This window comes from Oncorhynchus keta, chromosome 22 (genome assembly GCF_023373465.1).
Source record: "Oncorhynchus keta strain PuntledgeMale-10-30-2019 chromosome 22, Oket_V2, whole genome shotgun sequence".
Classification (NCBI taxonomy): Eukaryota; Metazoa; Chordata; class Actinopteri; order Salmoniformes; family Salmonidae; genus Oncorhynchus; species Oncorhynchus keta.
Window position 1 is genome coordinate 52,310,423 of NC_068442.1, and position 22,116 is coordinate 52,332,538.

At 46.0% G+C, this 22,116-nt stretch overlaps 1 protein-coding gene across 27 annotated transcripts in view; it reads left to right on the top strand.

Moving 5' to 3' along the window:
* Positions 1-2,687: 2,687 nt before the first annotated feature.
* LOC118380532 (kinesin-like protein KIF1A) overlaps positions 2,688-22,116 on the top strand; it is a 201,121-nt gene continuing 181,692 nt past the window's right edge. For all 27 annotated transcript variants that reach the window (XM_052475533.1, XM_052475537.1, XM_052475543.1 and 24 more), the window contains exons 1-2: positions 2,688-3,087; positions 18,040-18,303. In XM_052475533.1, coding sequence (XP_052331493.1) covers positions 18,198-18,303 — 106 coding nt within the window. In that variant the 5' untranslated portion in view covers positions 2,688-3,087; positions 18,040-18,197. The remainder of the gene's footprint in view (positions 3,088-18,039; positions 18,304-22,116) is intronic.

A 22,116-nucleotide genomic window follows, 5' to 3' on the forward strand; every position in this document is an offset into this window, starting at 1 on the left:
CAGCCACTCTAAAATATCCCCTGGGCCAGCCACTCTGTAAATATCCCCTGGGCCAGCCACTCTGTAAATATCCCCTGGGCCAGCCACTCTTAAATATCACCTGGGCCAGCCACTCTAACATATCCCCTAGGCCAGCCACTCTTAAATATCCCCTGGGCCAGCCACTCTAACATATCCCTGGGCCAGCCACTCTGTAAATATCCCCTGGGCCAGCCACTCTGTAAATATCACCTGGGCCAGCCACTCTTAAATATCCCCTGGGCCAGCCACTCTAACATATCACCTGGGCCAGCCACTCAGTAAATATCCCCTGGGCCAGCCACTCTGTAAATATCCCCTGGGCCAGCCACTCTAAAATATCACCTGGGCCAGCCACTCTAAAATATCACCTGGGCCAGCCACTCTGTAAATATCCCCTGGGCCAGCCACTCTTAAATATTCCCTGGGCCAGCCACTCTTAAATATCACCTGGGCCAGCCACTCTAAAATATCACATGGGCCAGCCACTCTAAAATATCACCTGGGCCAGCCACTCTAAAATATCCCTTGGGCCTGCACAGGTGAAACACCTTCTGACTAACGAGATGACAAACCAGCACAGGTGTGACACCAATCAGTGACGCCCTAATGAGCTAACGTGCTAACGTCCAACCTCACAATATAAATGGATAAAAACAAAGCCTGTAACAGCTACCAACTGACCAATTTATATCAAATGTATTTGCAAATCCCGTTTTACATCAGCTGATATTTCAAAGTGCTGTACAGAAACCTAGCCTAAAACCCCCAAAATAGCAAGCAATGCAGATGTAGAAACACAGTGGCTAGGAAAAACTCCCTAGAAATGCAGGAACCTAGGAAGAAACCTAGAGAGGAACCAGGCTCTGAGGGGTGGCCAGTCCTCTTCTGGCAGGTCCCTCTAAACAACTTGGTGGTGTCCCAACCAACTAACCAGGCCTGATAACATTCACGGGGTACTTCCACGGTACAGAGCTCTGCTTTGTGCTGCTACTGTGTCCTCTTAGCTTGATGTCTCAGGCTTGGCCTATAAAAAAGGGGATTAATTCACCATGCAGATCAAAATGTCCAGGACATTAATGCTGTAAATAAATGTTTTCGTCATTAGGAATTCACTTTCCCTCTGTCTTTATATTAGTGATTCGTCTCTAGTGACGGCCTTAACATTACAATTAACTGTAGAGAGAGTAGCTGATTGGTTCTGGGTGCCGAGATGTGTAAATCTGTCTTGATATGTCCGTATACAATACTATAGCTAGATGTTATACAGAATTATACAATGGGTGAGGACTAATCCTGAATGCTGATTGACCGGCTGACGTTGAAATGTCTATTTACTCTGTTCCATCTGACTGCTGCAATCCACTGTCTCATCAGCCCAGCCAGGCAATTTATAAACTTGAGCTCCGCCATAAAAAGCCTCTAGACATTATCTCACATGTCTTTTAGACTAACATTTAGTTTTCAACAGCGGAGATTTATTTTTTAAATCTTTGCTGTCTGTCTCTTCGACATTTGCAACATTGTTTCAATATTCAAATTCGATCTCCAGCTGTCCCGTGGTAATGAACATGACGGGAGTCGGGACGAGACAGACAGACAGACAGACAGACAGACAGACAGACAGACAGACAGACAGACAGGCAGCGTTTCTCAGCCAGTCGAAATCATGAATCAGCATCATTTATATGGACATATACAAATACATTCCAATTGAAATAAGGTCAAACGAAACAAAGTGAAAGTAGTTTGCTGTCATTCCAGCTCCAGTTTGAAGCGATTGTGTTAGCTGTGTTGTTGACTAGCTTGTTATTCTGTCTGCGCGGTTTGACGTGACTGTAAGTTAGCCCTAGTTGGTTAGCTAGGGATGAGAATGGTGCCAGACAGTATGCTTACCCCTCCCCTCCCCTCCCCTCCCTTCCCCCCTCTCTCTCTCTTTCTCTCTCTTATTCTTTCTCTCTCTCTCTTGCTCTCGCTCTCTCTCTGCCCAGTGCTCAGCCCTCCCCTCCCTTCCTCTCTCTCTCTCTCTCTCTCTCTCTCTCTCTCTCTCTCTCTCTCTGCCCAGTGCTCAGCCCTCCCCTCCCTTCCTCTCTCTCTCTCTCTCTCTCTCTCTCTCTCTCTCTGCCCAGTGCTCAGCCCTCTCCTCCCTTCCCCTCTCTCTCTCTCTCTGCCCAGTGCTCAGCCCTCCCCTCCCTTCCTCTCTCTCTCTCTCTCTCTCTCTCTCTCTCTCTCTCTCTCTCTCTCTCTCTCTCTCTCTCTCTCTCTCTGCCCAGTGCTCAGCCCTCCCCTCACTTCCTCTCTCTCTCTCTCTCTCTCTCTCTCTCTCTCTCTCTCTGCCCAGTGCTCAGCCCTCTCCTCCCTTCCCCTCTCTCTCTCTCTCTGCCCAGTGCTCAGCCCTCCCCCACCCTTTTCCCATCTCTCTCTCTTTCTCGCTCTCGCTCTCGCTGTTTCAATTCAATTCAAGGGCATTATTGTCTGTTTCTCTCTGCCCGATGTTCAGCCCTCCCCTCCTCCTCCCTTTCCCCCTCTCTCTCTCTCTCTCTCTCTCTCTCTCTCTCTCTCTCTCTCTCTCTCTCTCTCTCTCTCTCTCTCTCTCTCTCTCTCTGCTGCATTGATGCTGCTACCTCCCTCAGTGATGACATCACCAGGCTCAGAACAGTTCAGCATCCTTCCTGTAGGCAGCAGGCAGGCAGTCAACAGAACAGAGACATTTTGTCTTCCAGCACTCAACTCAAAACCCTTTTTGTTTTATCAAACCCTCCCTGGACCCCAGGCTATAGTGGGGTTTCTAGGCTATACTGTACTATTCCCTCTAGCGGTCGTGATGTTCTTTCTACCTTGAGTCTTCTTCCTGCTTGGAGGGAGGAAGGGAGAAAAGAAGGGACGTGGGCTGGCAGCTGGTCTGTGACAGTCAGACAGGCTGAGAGAGAGAGAGAGAGAGAGAGAGAGAGAGAGAGAGAGAGAGAGAGAGAGAGCCAGAGCCAGAGCCAGAGCTGGAAGACAGACAATTAACAGAAGAGGAGAGCAGACCAAACAAGCTTCTTAAACCGGACGGGGGGCATTGAAGAGGTAGGATCCATTGTTCTGGGGCTAATGCCGTATTCATGGGGCAGTGTTTGTTTGGCGTTGCGTCTCCCGGGGCTGGGAAGGGAAGGATTGTGATGGGGTGCGGCTATAGAGGAGCTGTCAGCTCAGACCATGTAGGATGGATGGAAAACTAGGGGCTTAAATATAATAGATAATTTTCTCTAGAACCTATTTATTGTCCTTTTGTAGTATAATGTTGAGCTGGTTGACAATAAGAATGTCATTCAGGAGGTAGGCAAGTCAGCAACATCAGTTGACAACCTCATTTAGAATTTGCCTTAAAAAAAAATGTTTTTATTACGTTACAATTGAATTGTGCCTGGGACAATGTAATAGCCCTACACGTTGAATTGTCCTGAAATGTCCGTTTCAAATGACAGCCTACGTCTAAACTACAGGCATGCGTTGTAGCCTATGATATTAATTAAAAAAATGACGTGGGGAGTAAATTATAGGCTAACATTAGATCGTGATAAATTCCCATGATGCACGTCCCGTTCACCTGCGTCTTATTTCACACAACTCTTATATCCTCGTAATTACAGTCTCTCTCCAACAAATGGTGGTCAGATGCGTTGTCATGTCAGATTATGCCTAAAAGACAGCCTATACCTGTAATGAGGTAGAGGGGCAGGTAGCCTAGTGGTTAGAGCGTTGGACAAGTTGACAAAAGGTCTCTAGTTCGTAAGGTGAGAAATCTGTCGCACTTGAGAAAGGCATATTAACCCTAATTGCTCTTGAGCAAGGCATTTTAACCCCAATTGCTCTTGAGCAAGGCACTTAACCCTAATTGCTATTGAGCAAGGCACTTAACCCTAATTGCTCTTGAGCAAGGCATTTTAACCCCAATTGCTCTTGAGCAAGGCACTTAACCCTAATTGCTCTTGAGCAAGGCACTTAACCCCAATTGCTCTCGGGTCGCCGTTGATAATTGCAGACCCCACTCTCCGAGGGTCTCGGGGAGTTTTGGGACATCAGACATGAGCATTAATACGTAATGAATGTGTCGGGACGAGTCAGGCAGGCCGTTTTTCTCAGCCATTCGAAATCATGAATCAGCATTATTTTTTGATGGATATATACAAAGAAATGTCAATAGAAAACAGGACAAATTAAACGGAAGTGCAGTTAGTTTGCAGTTTTTTTTACATTCAGTCTGAAGTGATTGTGGTAGCTGTGTTCTTGGCTAGCTCCTCTGAACAACATTCTTGACGAAAGAGCATTTTCTATGCCAGGTGAAATCGCGCCTCATTAGCTCATTGTTATGGATGTATCCACATATATGTCACTAGAAAACAGCTTAAACAAATGCAGATGCAGCTACTTTGCTGTTATTCTGGCTGCACTGTTTGATGTGACTGTAAGTTAGCCGTAGTTAGCTAGCTAGCTAGCAAGGGATAAGAACGTTGCCAGCCAGTATGGCAATAGAACATTTAGAACCAACGACTGAGTCGTGTCCATAGATACAGAACCAACATACTGAACGACTGAGTCGTGTCCATAGATACAGAACCAACATACTGAACGACTGAGTCGTGTCCATAGATACAGAACCAACATACCATAGTCGTGTCCATAGATACAGAACCAACATACTTAACTGGGTCGTGTCCATAGATACAGAACCAACATACTGAACGTCGGTCGTGTCCATAGATACAGAACCAACATACTGAACGACTGAGTCGTGTCCATAGATACAGAACCAACATACTGAACGACTGAGTCGTGTCCATAGATACAGAACCAACATACTGAACGACTGAGTCGTGTCCATAGATACAGAACCAACATACTGAACGACTGAGTCGTGTCCATAGATACAGAACCAACATACTGAACGACTGAGTCGCGTCCATAGATACAGAACCAACATACTGAACGACTGAGTCGTGTCCATAGATACAGAACCAACATACTGAACGACTGGGTCGTGTCCATAGATACAGAACCAACATACTGAACGACTGGGTCGTGTCCATAGATACAGAACCAACATACTGAACGACTCGGTCGCAGTCTCTAGCAACCCGAAACCGATAGAACGAACAACCAGTCGGCTCAGGTAGCAACCTTAGATTTCGTCTTAGGCCTAACAATACCCGTGTCAACACATCTTCCAAACACTGGCTTCTCTGGTATTATCACTTCCGTAACCACAGGTCATACATTATGTCAATGACATTTTTCTACACACGTTTCCTAAAAGATGTTACCTTCTATTCTACCTTTTATAGTTTGATGGGCCAAGCTGAAACATAATGTTGGACTGGTGCATGTCGGCCAGCCTACAAAACACATCACAATTGGTCTGTATTTTACCTTTGCAATGAAATCTACGCCATTTCACCAAAGCAACCTGCATTGATTTCTCAATTCACACCAGCTCACGTATATGTCCAGGGCTACTGCTAGGTCTACATGGAGGTCTTACTACTATAGACTGAGAGAGGTCTTACTACTATAGACTGTGAGAGGTCTTACTACTATAGACTGTGAGAGGTCTTACTACTATAGACTGTGAGAGGTCTTACTACTATAGACTGTGAGAGGTCTTACTACTATAGACTGTGAGAGGTCGTACTACTATAGACTGTGAGAGGTCGTACTACTATAGACTGTGAGAGGTCGTACTACTATAGACTGTGAGAGGTCGTACTACTATAGACTGTGAGAGGTCGTACTACTATAGACTGTGAGAGGTCTTACTACTATAGACTGTGAGAGGTCTTACTACTATAGACTGTGAGAGGTCTTACTACTATAGACTGTGAGAGGTCTTACTACTATAGACTGAGAGAGGTCTTACTACTATAGACTGTGAGAGGTCTTACTACTATAGACTGTGAGAGGTCGTACTACTATAGACTGTGAGAGGTCTTACTACTATAGACTGTGAGAGGTCTTACTCCTATAGACTGTGAGAGGTCTTACTACTATAGACTGTGAGAGGTCTTACTACTATAGACTGAGAGAGGTCGTACTCCTATAGACTGTGAGAGGTCGTACTACTATAGACTGTGAGAGGTCGTACTACTATAGACTGTGAGAGGTCGTACTACTATAGACTGTGAGAGGTCTTACTCCTATAGACTGTGAGAGGTCGTACTACTATAGACTGAGAGAGGTCGTACTCCTATAGACTGAGAGAGGTCGTACTCCTATAGACTGTGAGAGGTCGTACTCCTATAGACTGTGAGAGGTCTTACTACTATAGACTGTGAGAGGTCGTACTACTATAGACTGTGAGAGGTCGTACTCCTATAGACTGTGAGAGGTCTTACTACTATAGACTGTGAGAGGTCTTACTACTATAGACTGTGAGAGGTCTTACTACTATAGACTGAGAGAGGTCTTACTACTATAGACTGTGAGAGGTGTTACTACTATAGACTGTGAGAGGTCTTACTACTATAGACTGAGAGAGGTGTTACTACTATAGACTGTGAGAGGTGTTACTACTATAGACTGTGAGAGGTCTTACTACTATAGACTGAGAGAGGTCTTACTACTATAGACTGTGAGAGGTCGTACTACTATAGACTGTGAGAGGTCGTACTACTATAGACTGTGAGAGGTGTTACTACTATAGACTGTGAGAGGTCTTACTACTATAGACTGAGAGAGGTGTTACTACTATAGACTGTGAGAGGTGTTACTACTATAGACTGTGAGAGGTCGTACTACTATAGACTGTGAGAGGTGTTACTACTATAGACTGTGAGAGGTCTTACTACTATAGACTGTGAGAGGTCTTACTACTATAGACTGAGAGAGGTCTTACTACTATAGACTGTGAGAGGTCTTACTACTATAGACTGTGAGAGGTCTTACTACTATAGACTGTGAGAGGTCTACTACTATAGACTGTGAGAGGTCTTACTACTATAGACTGTGAGAGGTCGTACTACTATAGACTGTGAGAGGTCGTACTACTATAGACTGTGAGAGGTCTTACTACTATAGACTGTGAGAGGTCTTACTACTATAGACTGTGAGAGGTCTTACTCCTATAGACTGTGAGAGGTCGTACTACTATAGACTGTGAGAGGTCTTACTACTATAGACTGAGAGAGGTCGTACTACTATAGACTGTGAGAGGTCTTACTACTATAGACTGTGAGAGGTCTTACTACTATAGACTGTGAGAGGTCTTACTACTATAGACTGTGAGAGGTCGTACTACTATAGACTGTGAGAGGTGTTACTACTATAGACTGTGAGAGGTGTTACTACTATAGACTGTGAGAGGTGTTACTACTATAGACTGTGAGAGGTCGCTACTCTATAGACTGTGAGAGGTCGTACTCCTATAGACTGTGAGAGGTCGTACTACTATAGACTGTGAGAGGTCTTACTACTATAGACTGAGAGAGGTCGTACTACTATAGACTGTGAGAGGTCGTACTACTATAGACTGTGAGAGGTGTTACTACTATAGACTGTGAGAGGTCATGACTACTATAGACTGTGAGAGGTGTTACTACTATAGACTGTGAGAGGTCGTATATATAGACTGTGAGAGGTCGTACTACTATAGACTGTGAGAGGTCATTACTACTTAGACTGTGAGAGGTCTTACTCCTATAGACTGAGAGAGGTTTTACACTATAGACTGTGAGAGGTCGTACTACTATAGACTGTGAGAGGTTCATCAATACTACTATAGACTGTGATGAGGTCGGTTTACTATAGACTGTGAGAGGTCGTACTACTATAGACTGTGAGAGGTCGTACTACTATAGACTGTGAGAGGTCGTACTACTATAGACTGAGAGAGGTCATCAACTATAGACTGTGAGAGGTCGTATCTACTATAGACTGTGAGAGGTCTTACTACTATAGACTGTGAGAGGTCGTACTACTATAGACTGTGAGAGGTCGTACTACTATAGACTGAGAGAGGTCGTACTACTATAGACTGTGAGAGGTTTACTACTATAGACTGTGAGAGGTTTACTACTATAGACTGTGAGAGGTTTACTACTATAGACTGAGAGAGGTCGTACTACTATAGACTGTGAGAGGTCGTACTACTATAGACTGAGAGGGTCAATACTACTATAGACTGTGAGAGGTCGTACTACTATAGACTGTGAGAGGTCGTACTACTATAGACTGTGAGAGGTCGTACTACTATAGACTGTGAGAGGTCGTACTACTATAGACTGAGAGAGGTCGTACTACTATAGACTGTGAGAGGTCGTACTACTATAGACTGTGAGAGGTCGTACTACTATAGACTGAGAGAGGTCGTACTACTATAGACTGTGAGAGGTCGTACTACTATAGACTGTGAGAGGTCTTACTACTATAGACTGTGAGAGGTCTTACTACTATAGACTGAGAGAGGTCTTACTACTATAGACTGTGAGAGGTCGTACTCCTATAGACTGTGAGAGGTCGTACTACTATAGACTGTGAGAGGTCGTACTACTATAGACTGTGAGAGGTCTTACTACTATAGACTGTGAGAGGTCTTACTCCTATAGACTGAGAGGGTCGTACTACTATAGACTGTGAGAGGTCTTACTACTATAGACTGAGAGAGTCTTACTACTATAGACTGTGAGAGGTCTTACTACTATAGACTGAGAGAGGTCGTACTACTATAGACTGTGAGAGGTCTTACTACTATAGACTGAGAGAGGTCGTACTACTATAGACTGTGAGAGGTCTTACTACTATAGACTGTGAGAGGTTCACTACTATAGACTGTGAGAGGTCTTACTACTATAGACTGTGAGAGGTCTTACTACTATAGACTGTGAGAGGTCTTACTACTATAGACTGTGAGAGGTCTTACTACTATAGACTGTGAGAGGTCGTACTCCTATAGACTGTGAGAGGTCTTACTACTATAGACTGTGAGAGGTCTTACTACTATAGACTGTGAGAGGTCGTACTACTATAGACTGTGAGAGGTCGTACTACTGGTAGGTCTACATGGAATATTTTGGGGTTAACATTATATGACATACAGTAGATGCTACTTGCTCTCATTTTGGGCGGCAGACCTACGATTCTAAATCACAACGTCATGGGAGTGGGACTGTACGTGGGAACTGATTCAAATGATTCATGACATGCTTTTTAGTACCATACTCAGTCAAATAGTTATAGTCCTAGGTTACAATTGGTTATGGTAATGATTTACCATTGGGAACTGGTTAAAATGGTACACAATGCTACGTGATCAAAAGTATGTGGACACCTGCTCGTCGACAATCTCATTCCAGAATCAAGGGTCTTAATCATGCCGCTTATGACAGACTCCCTTCTGGGAAGGCCTTTTTGGAAGATTTTGGCGGAGATTTTCTTTCAATTCAGCCACAAGATCATAAAGTCACTGGGCTCTTCGGTACGGGTCATTCTATTGCCAATGTTTGTCTATGGAGATCGCATGGCTGTGTGCTCGATTTTATACACCTTTCAGCAACGGGTGTGCATGAAATAGCTGAATCCACTAATTTGAAGGGGTGTCCACATACTTTTGTATATATAGTGTATATTGAATGCTATGTACTGTATGCCCTTATTAGTAGACCTATTCAAGGCACCCTATGGGCCTTTGGGTCTCTGGGGACATTAGCCATTCAGGATACAGGAAACACACCCTGGTCTGGTGTGACAAAGCAGTTTTTACACCATCAGTCATTAGTGTTCAATATGCTACAGGTTTATCAATATGCTACAGGTTTATCAATATGCTACAGGTTTATCAATATGCTACAGGTTTATCAATATGCTACAGGTTCATCAATATGCTACAGGTTTATCAATATGCTACAGGTTTATCAATATGCTACAGGTTCATCAATATGCTACAGGTTTATCAATATGCTACAGGTTTATCAATATGCTACAGGTTTATCAATATGCTACAGGTTTATCAATATGCTACAGGTTTATCAATATGCTACAGGTTTATCAATATGCTACAGGTTTACCAATATGCTACAGGTTTACCAATATGCTACAGGTTTATCAATATGCTACAGGTTTATCAATATGCTACAGGTTTACCAATATGCTACAGGTTTACCAATATGCTACAGGTTTACCAATATGCTACAGGTTTACCAATATGCTACAGGTTTATCAATATGCTACAGGTTTACCAATATGCTACAGGTTTACCAATATGCTACAGGTTTATCAATATGCTACAGGTTTATCAATATGCTACAGGTTTACCAATATGCTACAGGTTTACCAATATGCTACAGGTTTATCAATATGCTACAGGTTTATCAATATGCTACAGGTTTATCAATATGCTACAGGTTTATCAATATGCTACAGGTTTATCAATATGCTACAGGTTTACCAATATGCTACAGGTTTATCAATATGCTACAGGTTTATCAATATGCTACATATAGGTTTACCAATATGCTACAGGTTTACCAATATGCTACAGGTTTATCAATATGCTACAGGTTTACCAATATGCTGCAGGTGTATTCTCCTATAGCTCCTGTGGTCTCCTACAGCTCCTGTATTCTCCTATATCTCCTATAGCTCCTGTGGTCTCCTACAGCTCCTGTATTCTCCTATATCTCCTATAGCTCCTGTGGTCTCCAATAGCTCCTGTATTCTCCTATAGCTCCTGTATTCTCCTGTAGCTTCTGTATTTAATTGAAGAATCCCTACTCTTGCCCAATCACAGACAAAGGGACAATGACTTCAGCTTGTCTCTAGAAAACATGTAGTGTGCCTGAACACCCCGAAAAAACCCGAATCACAGTCCAAAACGAACAAAATCGGCCACAAAACGTGCACAACCTCTTCCAAACTGTTTTGGCTGAGAAGCATATGGTCACCTTTATTGGGTCAGTGTGACTGACTGACTGACTGACTGACTGGCTGACTGACTGGATGACTGGCTGACTGACTGACTGGATGACTGGATGACTGGATGACTGACTGGCTAACTGACTGACTGGCTGACTGGATGACTGGCTGACTGCTGACTGACTGACTGGATGACTGGCTGATGACTGACTGGCTAACTGACTGACTGGCTGACTGGATGACTGGCTGACTGACTGACTGGCTGACTGACTGACTGATGACTGGATGACTGACTGGATGACTGACTGGCTAACTGACTGACTGGCTGACTGGATGACTGGCTGACTGACTGGATGACTGGCTGACACAACTGGATGACTGGTCAAAAACACTGGCTGACTGGCTGGCAGACTGGCTGACTGACTGAGGTCTGACTGGCTGACAGGCTGACACAACTGAGGTCAGGCTGACAACACAGAGGTGGGATGACACAACACTGGCTGACTGACTGAGGTCTGGCTGACTGACTGGCTGACAGGCTGACTGGGGTCAAAAACAACTGGCTGACAACACTGACTGGGTCATAACTGGGGTGACTGGCTGACTGGTTGACTGACTGACTGGTCTGACTGGCTGACCAGTGTGACTGACTGACTGGCTGGCTGACTGGTCTGTCTCTGTGTCATTGTACCAGTGTGACTGACTGACTGATTGACTGACTGGTCTGTCTCTGTGTCATTGTACCAGGGTGACTGACTGACTGACTGACTGGTCTCTGAGTCATTGGACCAGGGTGACTGACTGGCTGGATGACTGGCTGACTGGTTGACTGACTGGCTGACTGGCTGACTGGCTGGACTGACTGGCTGGCCAGTGTGACTGACTGATTGACTAGTACCTGTCTCTGTGTCATTGGACCAGGGTGACTGACTGACTGACTGACTGACTGACTGATTGACTGACTGACTGGTCTGTCTCTGTGTCATTGTACCAGGGTGACTGACTGACTGGTCTGTCTCTGTGTCATTGGTCCAGGGTGACTGACTGACTGACTGACTGACTGACTGGTCTGTCTCTGTGTGATTGGACCAGGGTGACTGACTGACTGACTGACTGACTGACTGGTCTGTCTCTGTGTCATTGGTCCAGGGTAATCCTAGGGAGCGGCCTGTCATTCAGCTGTGGCTGCACTTCTATTGTTGTCGCTAGACTAGGTTCCCATCTCCTCTCGGCTGGAGCTGACCATGCATGCTCCTTTCATGAGACAGCCACACAGTCAGGCGCCCTCTATTGTAGCCCACTGGTGGGGGTCTGGACCAGGGGGTGTGAGGCCTTGTTTGTACACATATTGATTCAATTGAATGACAGGTTCAAGTCTGTTGTGACTGACAGTTAACATAAACACAAATCAAGTACCTGGTCAACTCACCCAAGATTTGTTTTGTGAGATTACACAGGTCCAGTTGTCACAATGTCTCTTCTGTACATCTCTCTCCTCCTTCTCTCTATCTCTCACTCTCTCTCCTCCTCCTCCTCCTCTCTCTCTATGTCTCTCTCTCCTCCTCCTCTCTCTCCTCCTTCTCTCTCTCTTTGTCTCTCTCTCCTCCTCTCTCTCCTCCTTCTCTCTATCTCTCACTCTCTCTCCTCCTCCTCTCTCTCTATGTCTCTCTCTCCTCCTCCTCTCTCTCTATGTCTCTCTCTCCTCCTCCTCTCTCTCTATGTCTCTCTCTCCTCCTCCTCTCTCTCTATGTCTCTCTCTCCTCCTTCTCTCTATCTCTCACTCTCTCTCCTCCTCCTCTCTCTCTATGTCTCTCTCTCCTCCTCCTCTCTCTCTATGTCTCTCTCTCCTCCTTCTCTCTATCTCTCACTCTCTCTCCTCCTCCTCTCTCTCTATGTCTCTCTCTCCTCCTCCTCTCTCTCTATGTCTCTCTCTCCTCCTTCTCTCTATCTCTCACTCTCTCTCCTCCTCCTCTCTCTCTATGTCTCTCTCTCCTCCTTCTCTCTCTCTCTCTTTGTCTCTCTCTCACTCTCTCTCTTCATTCTCTCTCTCTCTTTGTCTCTCTCTCACTCTCTCTCCTCCTTCTCTCTCTCTATGTCTCTCTCTCACTCTCTCTCCTCCCTCTATCTCTCTCTTTGTCTCTCTCTTCTCCCTATAGCTCTCTCTCTCTCTCTCTCTCTCTCTCTCTCTCTCTCTCCTCCCTCTATCTCTCTCTCTGTCTCTCTCTCACTCTCTCTCCTCCCTCTATCTCTCTCTGTCTCTCTCTCTCTCCTCCCTCTATGTCTCTCTCTTTGTCTCTCACTCTCTCCTCCCCCTATCTCTCTCTCTGTCTCTCTCTCACACTCTCTCCTCCCCCTATCTCTCTCTCTGTCTCTCTCTCTCACTCTCTCTCCTCCCCCTATCTTTCTCTCTGTCTCTCTCTATCTCTCTCTCTATCTCTCTCCCTATATATCTCTCTCTGTCTCTCTCTCACTCTCTCTCCTCCCTCTATCTCTCTCTCTTTGTCTCTCTCTCGCTCTGCTGTCTCTCTCTGTCGCTGTCTCTCTCTCAATTCAATTCAATTCAAGGGGCTTTGGGAAACATGTGTTAACATTGCCAAAGCAAGTGAGGTAGATAATATACAAAAGTGAAATAAACTCTATCTCTCTCTCTCTCTCTCTCTCTCTCTCTCTCTCTCTCTCTCTCTCTCTCTCTCTCTCTCTCTCTATCTATCTCTCTCTCTCTCTGTTGCTGTCTCTCTCTCTCTATCTTTCCTGTCTCTCTGTTGCTGTCTCTCTCGGTCACTGTCTCTTTCTCTCTGCTGTCTTACAGTTCAGTGTTATCTCCCTTAAATTAGATTATAGATTTCAGAGTGCTTGATGACTCTCGGAGGAGCAGGTTTCCATAGTGATATGGACGGACAGAGCAGTGGGAGGGAGTCTACAGTTTTAGTGGTCTCAGATCTTAGCTAACATCTTATCCTAAAGCTGAACTGATGTCAAGCTTTGTGCTTCCAGTAGAGAGGCTTCCTGTATCAATATCCCCACTATAATAATAATAATAATAATATAATAATAATAATATAATAATATAATAATAATAATAATAATATAATAATATAATAATAATAATAATATATGCCATTTAGCTGACGCTTTTATCCAAAGCGACTTACAGTCATGTGTGCATACATTCTACGTATGGGTGGTCCCGGGAATCGAACCCACTACCCTGGCGTTACAAGCGCCATGCTCTACCAACTGAGCCACAGAAGGACCACAAACTTCAGGTTTTATCTTAATGGATTCACAGCAGAAGGGCTCTGTAATCTGTGATGTTTCTAAAGTAGTGCACTATGTAGGGAATAGGGTGCCATAGGACTCTAGTCAAAAGTTGTGCACTATGTAGGGAATATGGTTCCTTTTGGGACGCAGTCTGGCAGGTTAGTGGTGAACACATCATAGAGACACTACAATAATACTTAATACTTACTTTGTTGTCGATGGATCGGTCACCGTCCTCCGTTCGCCTGCCCTTTCGTTCACACGCTGGTCACACGCTAGTCACTTGCTGGTCACACGCTAGTCACACGCTAGTCACACGCTAGTCACACGCTAGTCACACGCTAGTCACTCGCTGGTCACACGCTAGTCACACGCTAGTCACACGCTGGTCACACGCTAGTCACACGCTAGTCACACGCTAGTCACACGCTGGTCACACGCTAGTCACACGCTAGTCCATGTCCCAGGACTACCTGACATGAGGACTCCTTGCTGTCCCCAGTCCACCTGGCCATGCTCCTGCTCCAGTTTCAACTGTTCTGCCTTACTATTATTCAACCATGCTGGGTCATTTATGAACATTTGAACATCTTGGCCACGTTCTGTTATAATCTCCACCCGGCACAGCCAAAAGAGGACTGGCCACGCCACATATGTCACTCTCTTTCTTTCTCTCTCTCTCTCGGAGGACCTGAGCCCTAGGACAGTGCCCCAGGACTACCTGACATGATGGCTCCTTGCTGTCCCCATTCCACCTGACTGCTGCTGCTCCAGTTTCAACTGTTCTGCCTTATTCACCATGCTGGTCAGTCATTTGAACATCTTGGTCATGTTCTGTCACCCGGCGCCAGAAGAGGACTGGCCACCCCACATAGCCCGGTTCCTCTCTAGGTTTCTTCCTAGGTTTTGGCCTTTCTAGGGAGTTTTTCTAGCCACCGTCACACCTGCATTGTTTGCTGTTTGGGGTTTTAGGCTCTGTACAGCACTTTGAGATATCAGCTGATGTCAAGGGCTATATAAATAAATTTGATTTGATTTGATTTGATTTAGTCACTCGCTGGTCACACGCTAGTCACACGCTAGTCACACGCTGGTCACACGCTAGTCACACGCTAGTCACTCGCTGGTCACACGCTAGTCACACGCTGGTCACACGCTAGTCACACGCTAGTCACACGCTGGTCACACGCTAGTCACACGCTAGTCACTCGCTGGTCACACGCTAGTCACATGCTACTCACACGCTAGTCACTCGCTGGTCACACGCTAGTCACACGCTAGTCACTCGCTGGTCACACGCTAGTCACACGCTAGTCACACGCTAGTCACTCGCTGGTCACACGCTAGTCACACGCTAGTCACTCGCTGGTCACACGCTAGTCACACGCTAGTCACACGCTGGTCACACGCTAGTCACACGCTAGTCACACGCTGGTCACACGCTAGTCACACGCTAGTCACACGCTGGTCACACGCTGGTCACACGCTAGTCACACGCTAGTCACACGCTGGTCAAACGCTGGTCACACGCTAGTCACACGCTAGTCACACGCTAGTCACACGTTAGTCACACGCTAGTCAAATGCTGGTCACACGCTAGTCACACGCTAGTCACATGCTGGTCACACGCTGGTCACATGCTAGTCACACGCTAGTCACTCGCTGGTCACACGCTAGTCACACGCTGGTCACACGCTAGTCACACGCTAGTCACACGCTGGTCACACGCTAGTCACACGCTAGTCACTCGCTGGTCACATGCTAGTCACATGCTAGTCACACGCTAGTCACTCGCTGGTCACACGCTAGTCACACGCTAGTCACTCGCTGGTCACACGCTAGTCACACGCTGGTCACAAGCAAGTCAGTCGCTGGTCACACGCTAGTCACACGCTAGTCACACGCTAGTCACTCGCTGGTCACACGCTAGTCACACGCTAGTCACTCGCTGGTCACACGCTAGTCACACGCTAGTCACACGCTGGTCACACGCTAGTCACACGCTGGTCACACGCTAGTCACACGCTAGTCACACGCTGGTCACACGCTAGTCACACGCTAGTCACACGCTGGTCACACGCTGGTCACACGCTAGTCACACGCTAGTCACACGCTGGTCAAACGCTGGTCAAACGCTGGTCACACGCTAGTCACACGCTAGTCACACGCTAGTCACACGTTAGTCACACGCTAGTCAAATGCTGGTCACACGCTAGTCACACGCTGGTCACACGCTGGTCACATGCTAGTCACACGCTAGTCACATGCTAGTAACACGCTAGTCACACGCTGGTCACACGCTAGTCACACGCTAGTCACACGCTAGTCACACGCTGGTCAAACGCTGGTCAAACGCTGGTCACACGCTAGTCACACGCTAGTCACACGCTAGTCACACGTTAGTCACACGCTAGTCAAATGCTGGTCACACGCTAGTCACACGCTGGTCACACGCTGGTCACACGCTAGTTACATTCTAGTCACATGCTAGTCACACGCTAGTCACACGCTAGTCACACGAGATATCTCAGACAACACTTGTCGTATTTTGACAAAACTTGGGTGAATGACGTGTCTTGTCATAGAGATCTGTCATTTACAAAATGACACTGATTGGCCCAAGGCTGGAGCTATAGTAATTTTTGGGTCAGACCAGAGAGGAAGAGACGCAACGAGAGAGACAAATGGTTTTGTGTGGAGTGTCAAACTTGGTTAACAAACATTTGTATGGCTTATTTGCTAGAATATATAGGTTTCGTAGTTGTTAGGTTGAACTGAGTGTACTGGTAAATTGGAGTTACATCCTGGCAACTGTATCAGAGTTGTGCCTGTTGTTCACACGCATATCTGCCATCTCATTGGCTAGAATGGTGCCACCTGATCTTGCCTCCTCCCGACTGCCTTCTACACTGAGAAAGGTCTTTAGATAACATTCCACTCATTGCCAAAGACACGGGCATTTTGACAATCTCAATGTTCAAAAGAGACAAATTGTCAGGCGTCTTTCTGTTAACAACCTTTTTTGTTTTTTTTTGGGGTTTGTTCTATGAATTAATCTTCGTCAGCTAATGTATCACATAAAGGTCATGTTAACTGACTGATATTATCTCACAGAACTAACTAATGTATCACATAAAGGTCATGTTAACTGACTGATATTATCTCACAGAACTAACTAATGTATCACATAAAGGTCATGTTAACTGACTGATATTATCTCACAGAACTACAACATATAAGATCTGAGTCTGTGTTTAACCTCTGACGTTATTTTCGTCTTTCGTTCCAAAACCTTATTCTCATGACTGAGCGAATCAGACGCATCCACATGGGGAACGACAACGACATGGTTAGTGTTGACTTCCTTCACTCAGAGGGAGACTTCCTTCACTCAGAGGGAGACTTCCTTCACTCAGAGGGAGACTTCCTTCACTCAGAGGGAGACTTCCTTTACTCAGAGGGAGACTTCCTTTACTCAGAGGGAGACTTCCTTTACTCAGAGGGAGACTTCCTTCACTCAGAGGGAGACTTCCTTTACTCAGAGGGAGACTTCCTTTACTCAGAGGGAGACTGAGTAATCATGACTGAGCGAATCAGACGCATCCACATGGGGAACGACAACGACATGTTTAGTGTTGCCTTGTTGTATGTCAGTCAGTGGGGATCCTTATTCATTTGGAAAACCAATTGTAGGGGTTATACACTATGCATTATTAGGTCATAGCTGCATCAAATCAATACCTTAAACCGGGGGCGCAACCTTCACTGGGGACTGGGATGACATGCCCCCCCCATTCTGAAATCCCAACGGTCCCCCCCCCACACATTCTGAAATTCCAATTCCTTGATGCAAGGACTCTTCTTCTTCTATTTCAGGTGTTGCTATACCCGTCTCCTGGACTCTGTGTTTGGTCTCGTTTCGAGAGGCACTCCGAGCAGGCTGGTCCCAGGCAGGGGGCACCGTCTCCCAGGCCTTGTGTTTGGGCCCGTTTTGAGAGGCACTCCGAGCAGGCTGGTCCCAGGCAGGGGGCACCATGTCCGGGGCCTCTGTGAAGGTGGCGGTGCGGGTCCGTCCCTTCAACTCCAGAGAGATGGGGAAGGACAGCAAATGCATCATCCAGATGTCAGGAAACACAACCAGTGAGTGTCACACACACACACACACAATCACGCACACACACACACACACACACACACACACACACACACACACACACACACACACACACACACACACACACACACACACACACACACACACACACACACACACACACACGCAATCACACACACACTTTGTAAAAAAACACTGTCATTACTACAGTAATGCCGCTCTGTACCATCACTCACTCATATATCTTTATGTACATATTCTTTATCCCCTTACACTGTGTATAAGACAGTAGTTTTGGAATTGTAGGCTAGATTACTTGTTGGTTATCACTGCATTGTCGGAACTAGAAGCACAAGCATTTCGCTACACTCGCATTAACATCTGCTAACCATGTGTATGTGACAAATAAAAGTTGATTCGATTTGATTTGAACAACGTTGTTAAATATTCTTTCACGCTTACATTTTCACTTACATATACGATGTTAAAACTGAATCACAATGGAAGGCAGCCATTTTGTTTTTAATGCCAAACATTAACATGTCACACACACACACACACACACACACACACACACACACACACACACACACACACACACACACACACACACACACACACACACACACGCACGCACGCACGCACACACACACACATTACTATGACTCCACAGTGTTCAGCCAGCCAGATTACACTTACACACACACACACACACACACACACACACACACACACACACACACACACACACACACACACACACACACACACACACACACACACACACACACACACACACACATTACTATGCCTCCACGGTGCCCTCAGACAGCCTTCCACTGAACAGTCAATTACGGAACCTGACATTCATTTGCGGTTTCCTTTTTCCTCGTTCGTGTAAATGTGGAGGCATTAGGTCATGTGATTTTCACTTTCTGAGGGTGGTTGTTGAACTGTACGTACGTACGGGTTTCTGTCTTTTAATAGATTGGTTTTCATATGGTTAGAATTGTACAATAAAATGATTATTATTTTGGGAACGGAAGCAGTTTAACAGTACAAGGTTATTGCCTATGCTAGTGTAGCTTGCATGTGTGTTGCATGTGTGTTGCTATACCATTGTACAGTTAGAAAAAATGTAAAGATCAATGTTCATGGTATGGCTAGGCTAGAAAGAACCTGGGAGACACCACAAATTACTTTGGGGAGGGGGGTTTGAGGGTCACCTCTCTCTCTTGTCCATTGTCCGGGCCTGGTTTCTTGGGATCCCAAGTTATGAAGAGAATTCTTAGCCATGGCGTTAGGGAGACTGCAGAGAGACTTGATATCCAGACAGTTCAGTAAGGTACAGCCATTGGTCAATAATAGATTGGCTTCCCTAAAATATTTAGCATATGGCCTAATTTAGCTCATCCACCCCCCCGCCACCTCCCCGTTCCCTAGCCTTCTTCATGTCATGGTTGGCTCGAGTCAAAATACCAGGTCCCCGTTCCCTAGCCTTCTTCATGTCATGGCTGGCTCGAGTCAAAAAAACAGGTCAGGGGGTGTAGAGGAAAGGAGTATTGGAAAGGCCCTTCTTACAGTAGCTATGACCAGCCCTATAGGCCATTCTTACAGTAGATTTGACCAGCCCTATAGGCTCTTCTTACAGTAGATATGACCAGCCCTATAGGCTCTTCTTAAAGTAGCTGACCAGCCCTATAGGCCCTTCTTACAGTAGCTATGACCAGCCCTATAGGCCCTTCTTACAGTAACTATGACCAGCCCTATAGGCCCTTCTTACAGTAGATTTGACCAGCCCTATAGGCTCTTCTTACAGTAGATATGACCAGCCCTATAGGCTCTTCTTAAAGTAGCTGACCAGCCCTATAGGCCCTTCTTACAGTAGCTATGACCAGCCCTATAGGCCCTTCTTACAGTAACTATGACCAGCCCTATAGGCCCTTCTTACAGTAACTATGACCAGCCCTATAGGCCCTTCTTACAGTAGCTATGACCAGCCCTATAGGCCCTTCTTACAGTAGCTGACCAGCCCTATAGGCTCTTCTTACAGTAGCTATGACCATCCCTATAGGCCCTTCTTACAGTAGCTATGACCAGCCCTATAGGCCCTTCTTACAGTAACTATGACCAGCCCTATAGGCCCTTCTTACAGTAGCTGACCAGCCCTATAGGCTCTTCTTACAGTAGCTATGACCAGCCCTATAGGCCCTTCTTACAGTAGCTATGACCATCCCTATAGGCCCTTACAGTAGCTATGACCAGCCCTATAGGCCCTTCTTACAGTAGCTATGACCAGCCCTATAGGCCCTTCTTACAGTAACTATGACCAGCCCTATAGGCCCTTCTTACAGTAGCTATGACCAGCCCTATAGGCCCTTCTTACAGTAGCTATGACCAGCCCTATAGGCCCTTCTTACAGTAGATATGACCATCCCTATAGGCTCTTCTTACAGTAGCTATGACCAGCCCTATAGGCCCTTCTTACAGTAGCTATGACCAGCCCTATAAGCCCTTCTTACAGTAGCTATGACCAGCCCTATAGGCCCTTCTTACAGTAGCTATGACCAGCCCTATAAGCCCTTCTTACAGTAGCTATGACCAGCCCTATAGGCCCTTCTTACAGTAGCTATGACCAGCCCTATAAGCCCTTCTTACAGTAGCTATGACCAGACCTATAGGCCCTTACAGTAGCTATGACCAGCCCTATAGGCCCTTCTTACAGTAGCTATGACCAGACCTATAGGCCCTTACAGTAGCTATGACCAGCCCTATAGGCCCTTCTTACAGTAGCTGACCAGCCCTATAGGCCCTTCTTACAGTAGCTATGACCAGCCCTATAGGCCCTTCTTACAGTAGCTATGACCAGAGCCCTATAGGCCCTTCTTACAGTAGATTTGACCAGCCCTATAGGCTCTTCTTACAGTAGCTATGACCAGCCCTATAGGCCCTTCTTACAGTAACTATGACCAGCCCAGCCCTATAGGCCCTTCTTACAGTAACTATGACCAGCCCTATAGGCCCTTCTTACAGTAGCTATGACCAGCCCTATAGGCCCTTCTTACAGTAGATTTGACCAGCCCTATAGGCTCTTCTTACAGTAGATATGACCAGCCCTATAGGCTCTTCTTAAAGTAGCTGACCAGCCCTATAGGCCCTTCTTACAGTAGCTATGACCAGCCCTATAGGCCCTTCTTACAGTAAATATGACCAGCCCTATAGGCCCTTCTTACAGTAACTATGACCAGCCCTATAGGCCCTTCTTACAGTAACTATGACCAGCCCTATAGGCCCTTCTTACAGTAGCTATGACCAGCCCTATAGGCCCTTCTTACGGTAGCTGACCAGCCATATAGGCTCTTCTTACAGTAGCTATGACCATCCCTATAGGCCCTTCTTACAGTAGCTATGACCATCCCTATAGGCCCTTACAGTAGCTATGACCAGCCCTATAGGCCCTTCTTACAGTAGCTATGACCAGCCCTATAGGCCCTTCTTACAGTAGCTATGACCAGCCCTATAGGCCCTTCTTACAGTAGATATGACCATCCCTATAGGCTCTTCTTACAGTAGCTATGACCAGCCCTATAGGCCCTTCTTACAGTAGCTATGACCAGCCCTATAGGCCCTTCTTACAGTAGCTATGACCAGCCCTATAGGCCCTTCTTACAGTAGCTATGACCAGCCCTATAGGCCCTTCTTACAGTAGCTATGACCAGCCCTATAGGCCCTTCTTACAGTAGCTATGACCAGCCCTATAGGCCCTTCTTACAGTAGCTATGACCAGCCCTATAGCCCCTTCTTACAGTAGCTATGACCAGCCCTATAGGCTCTTCTTA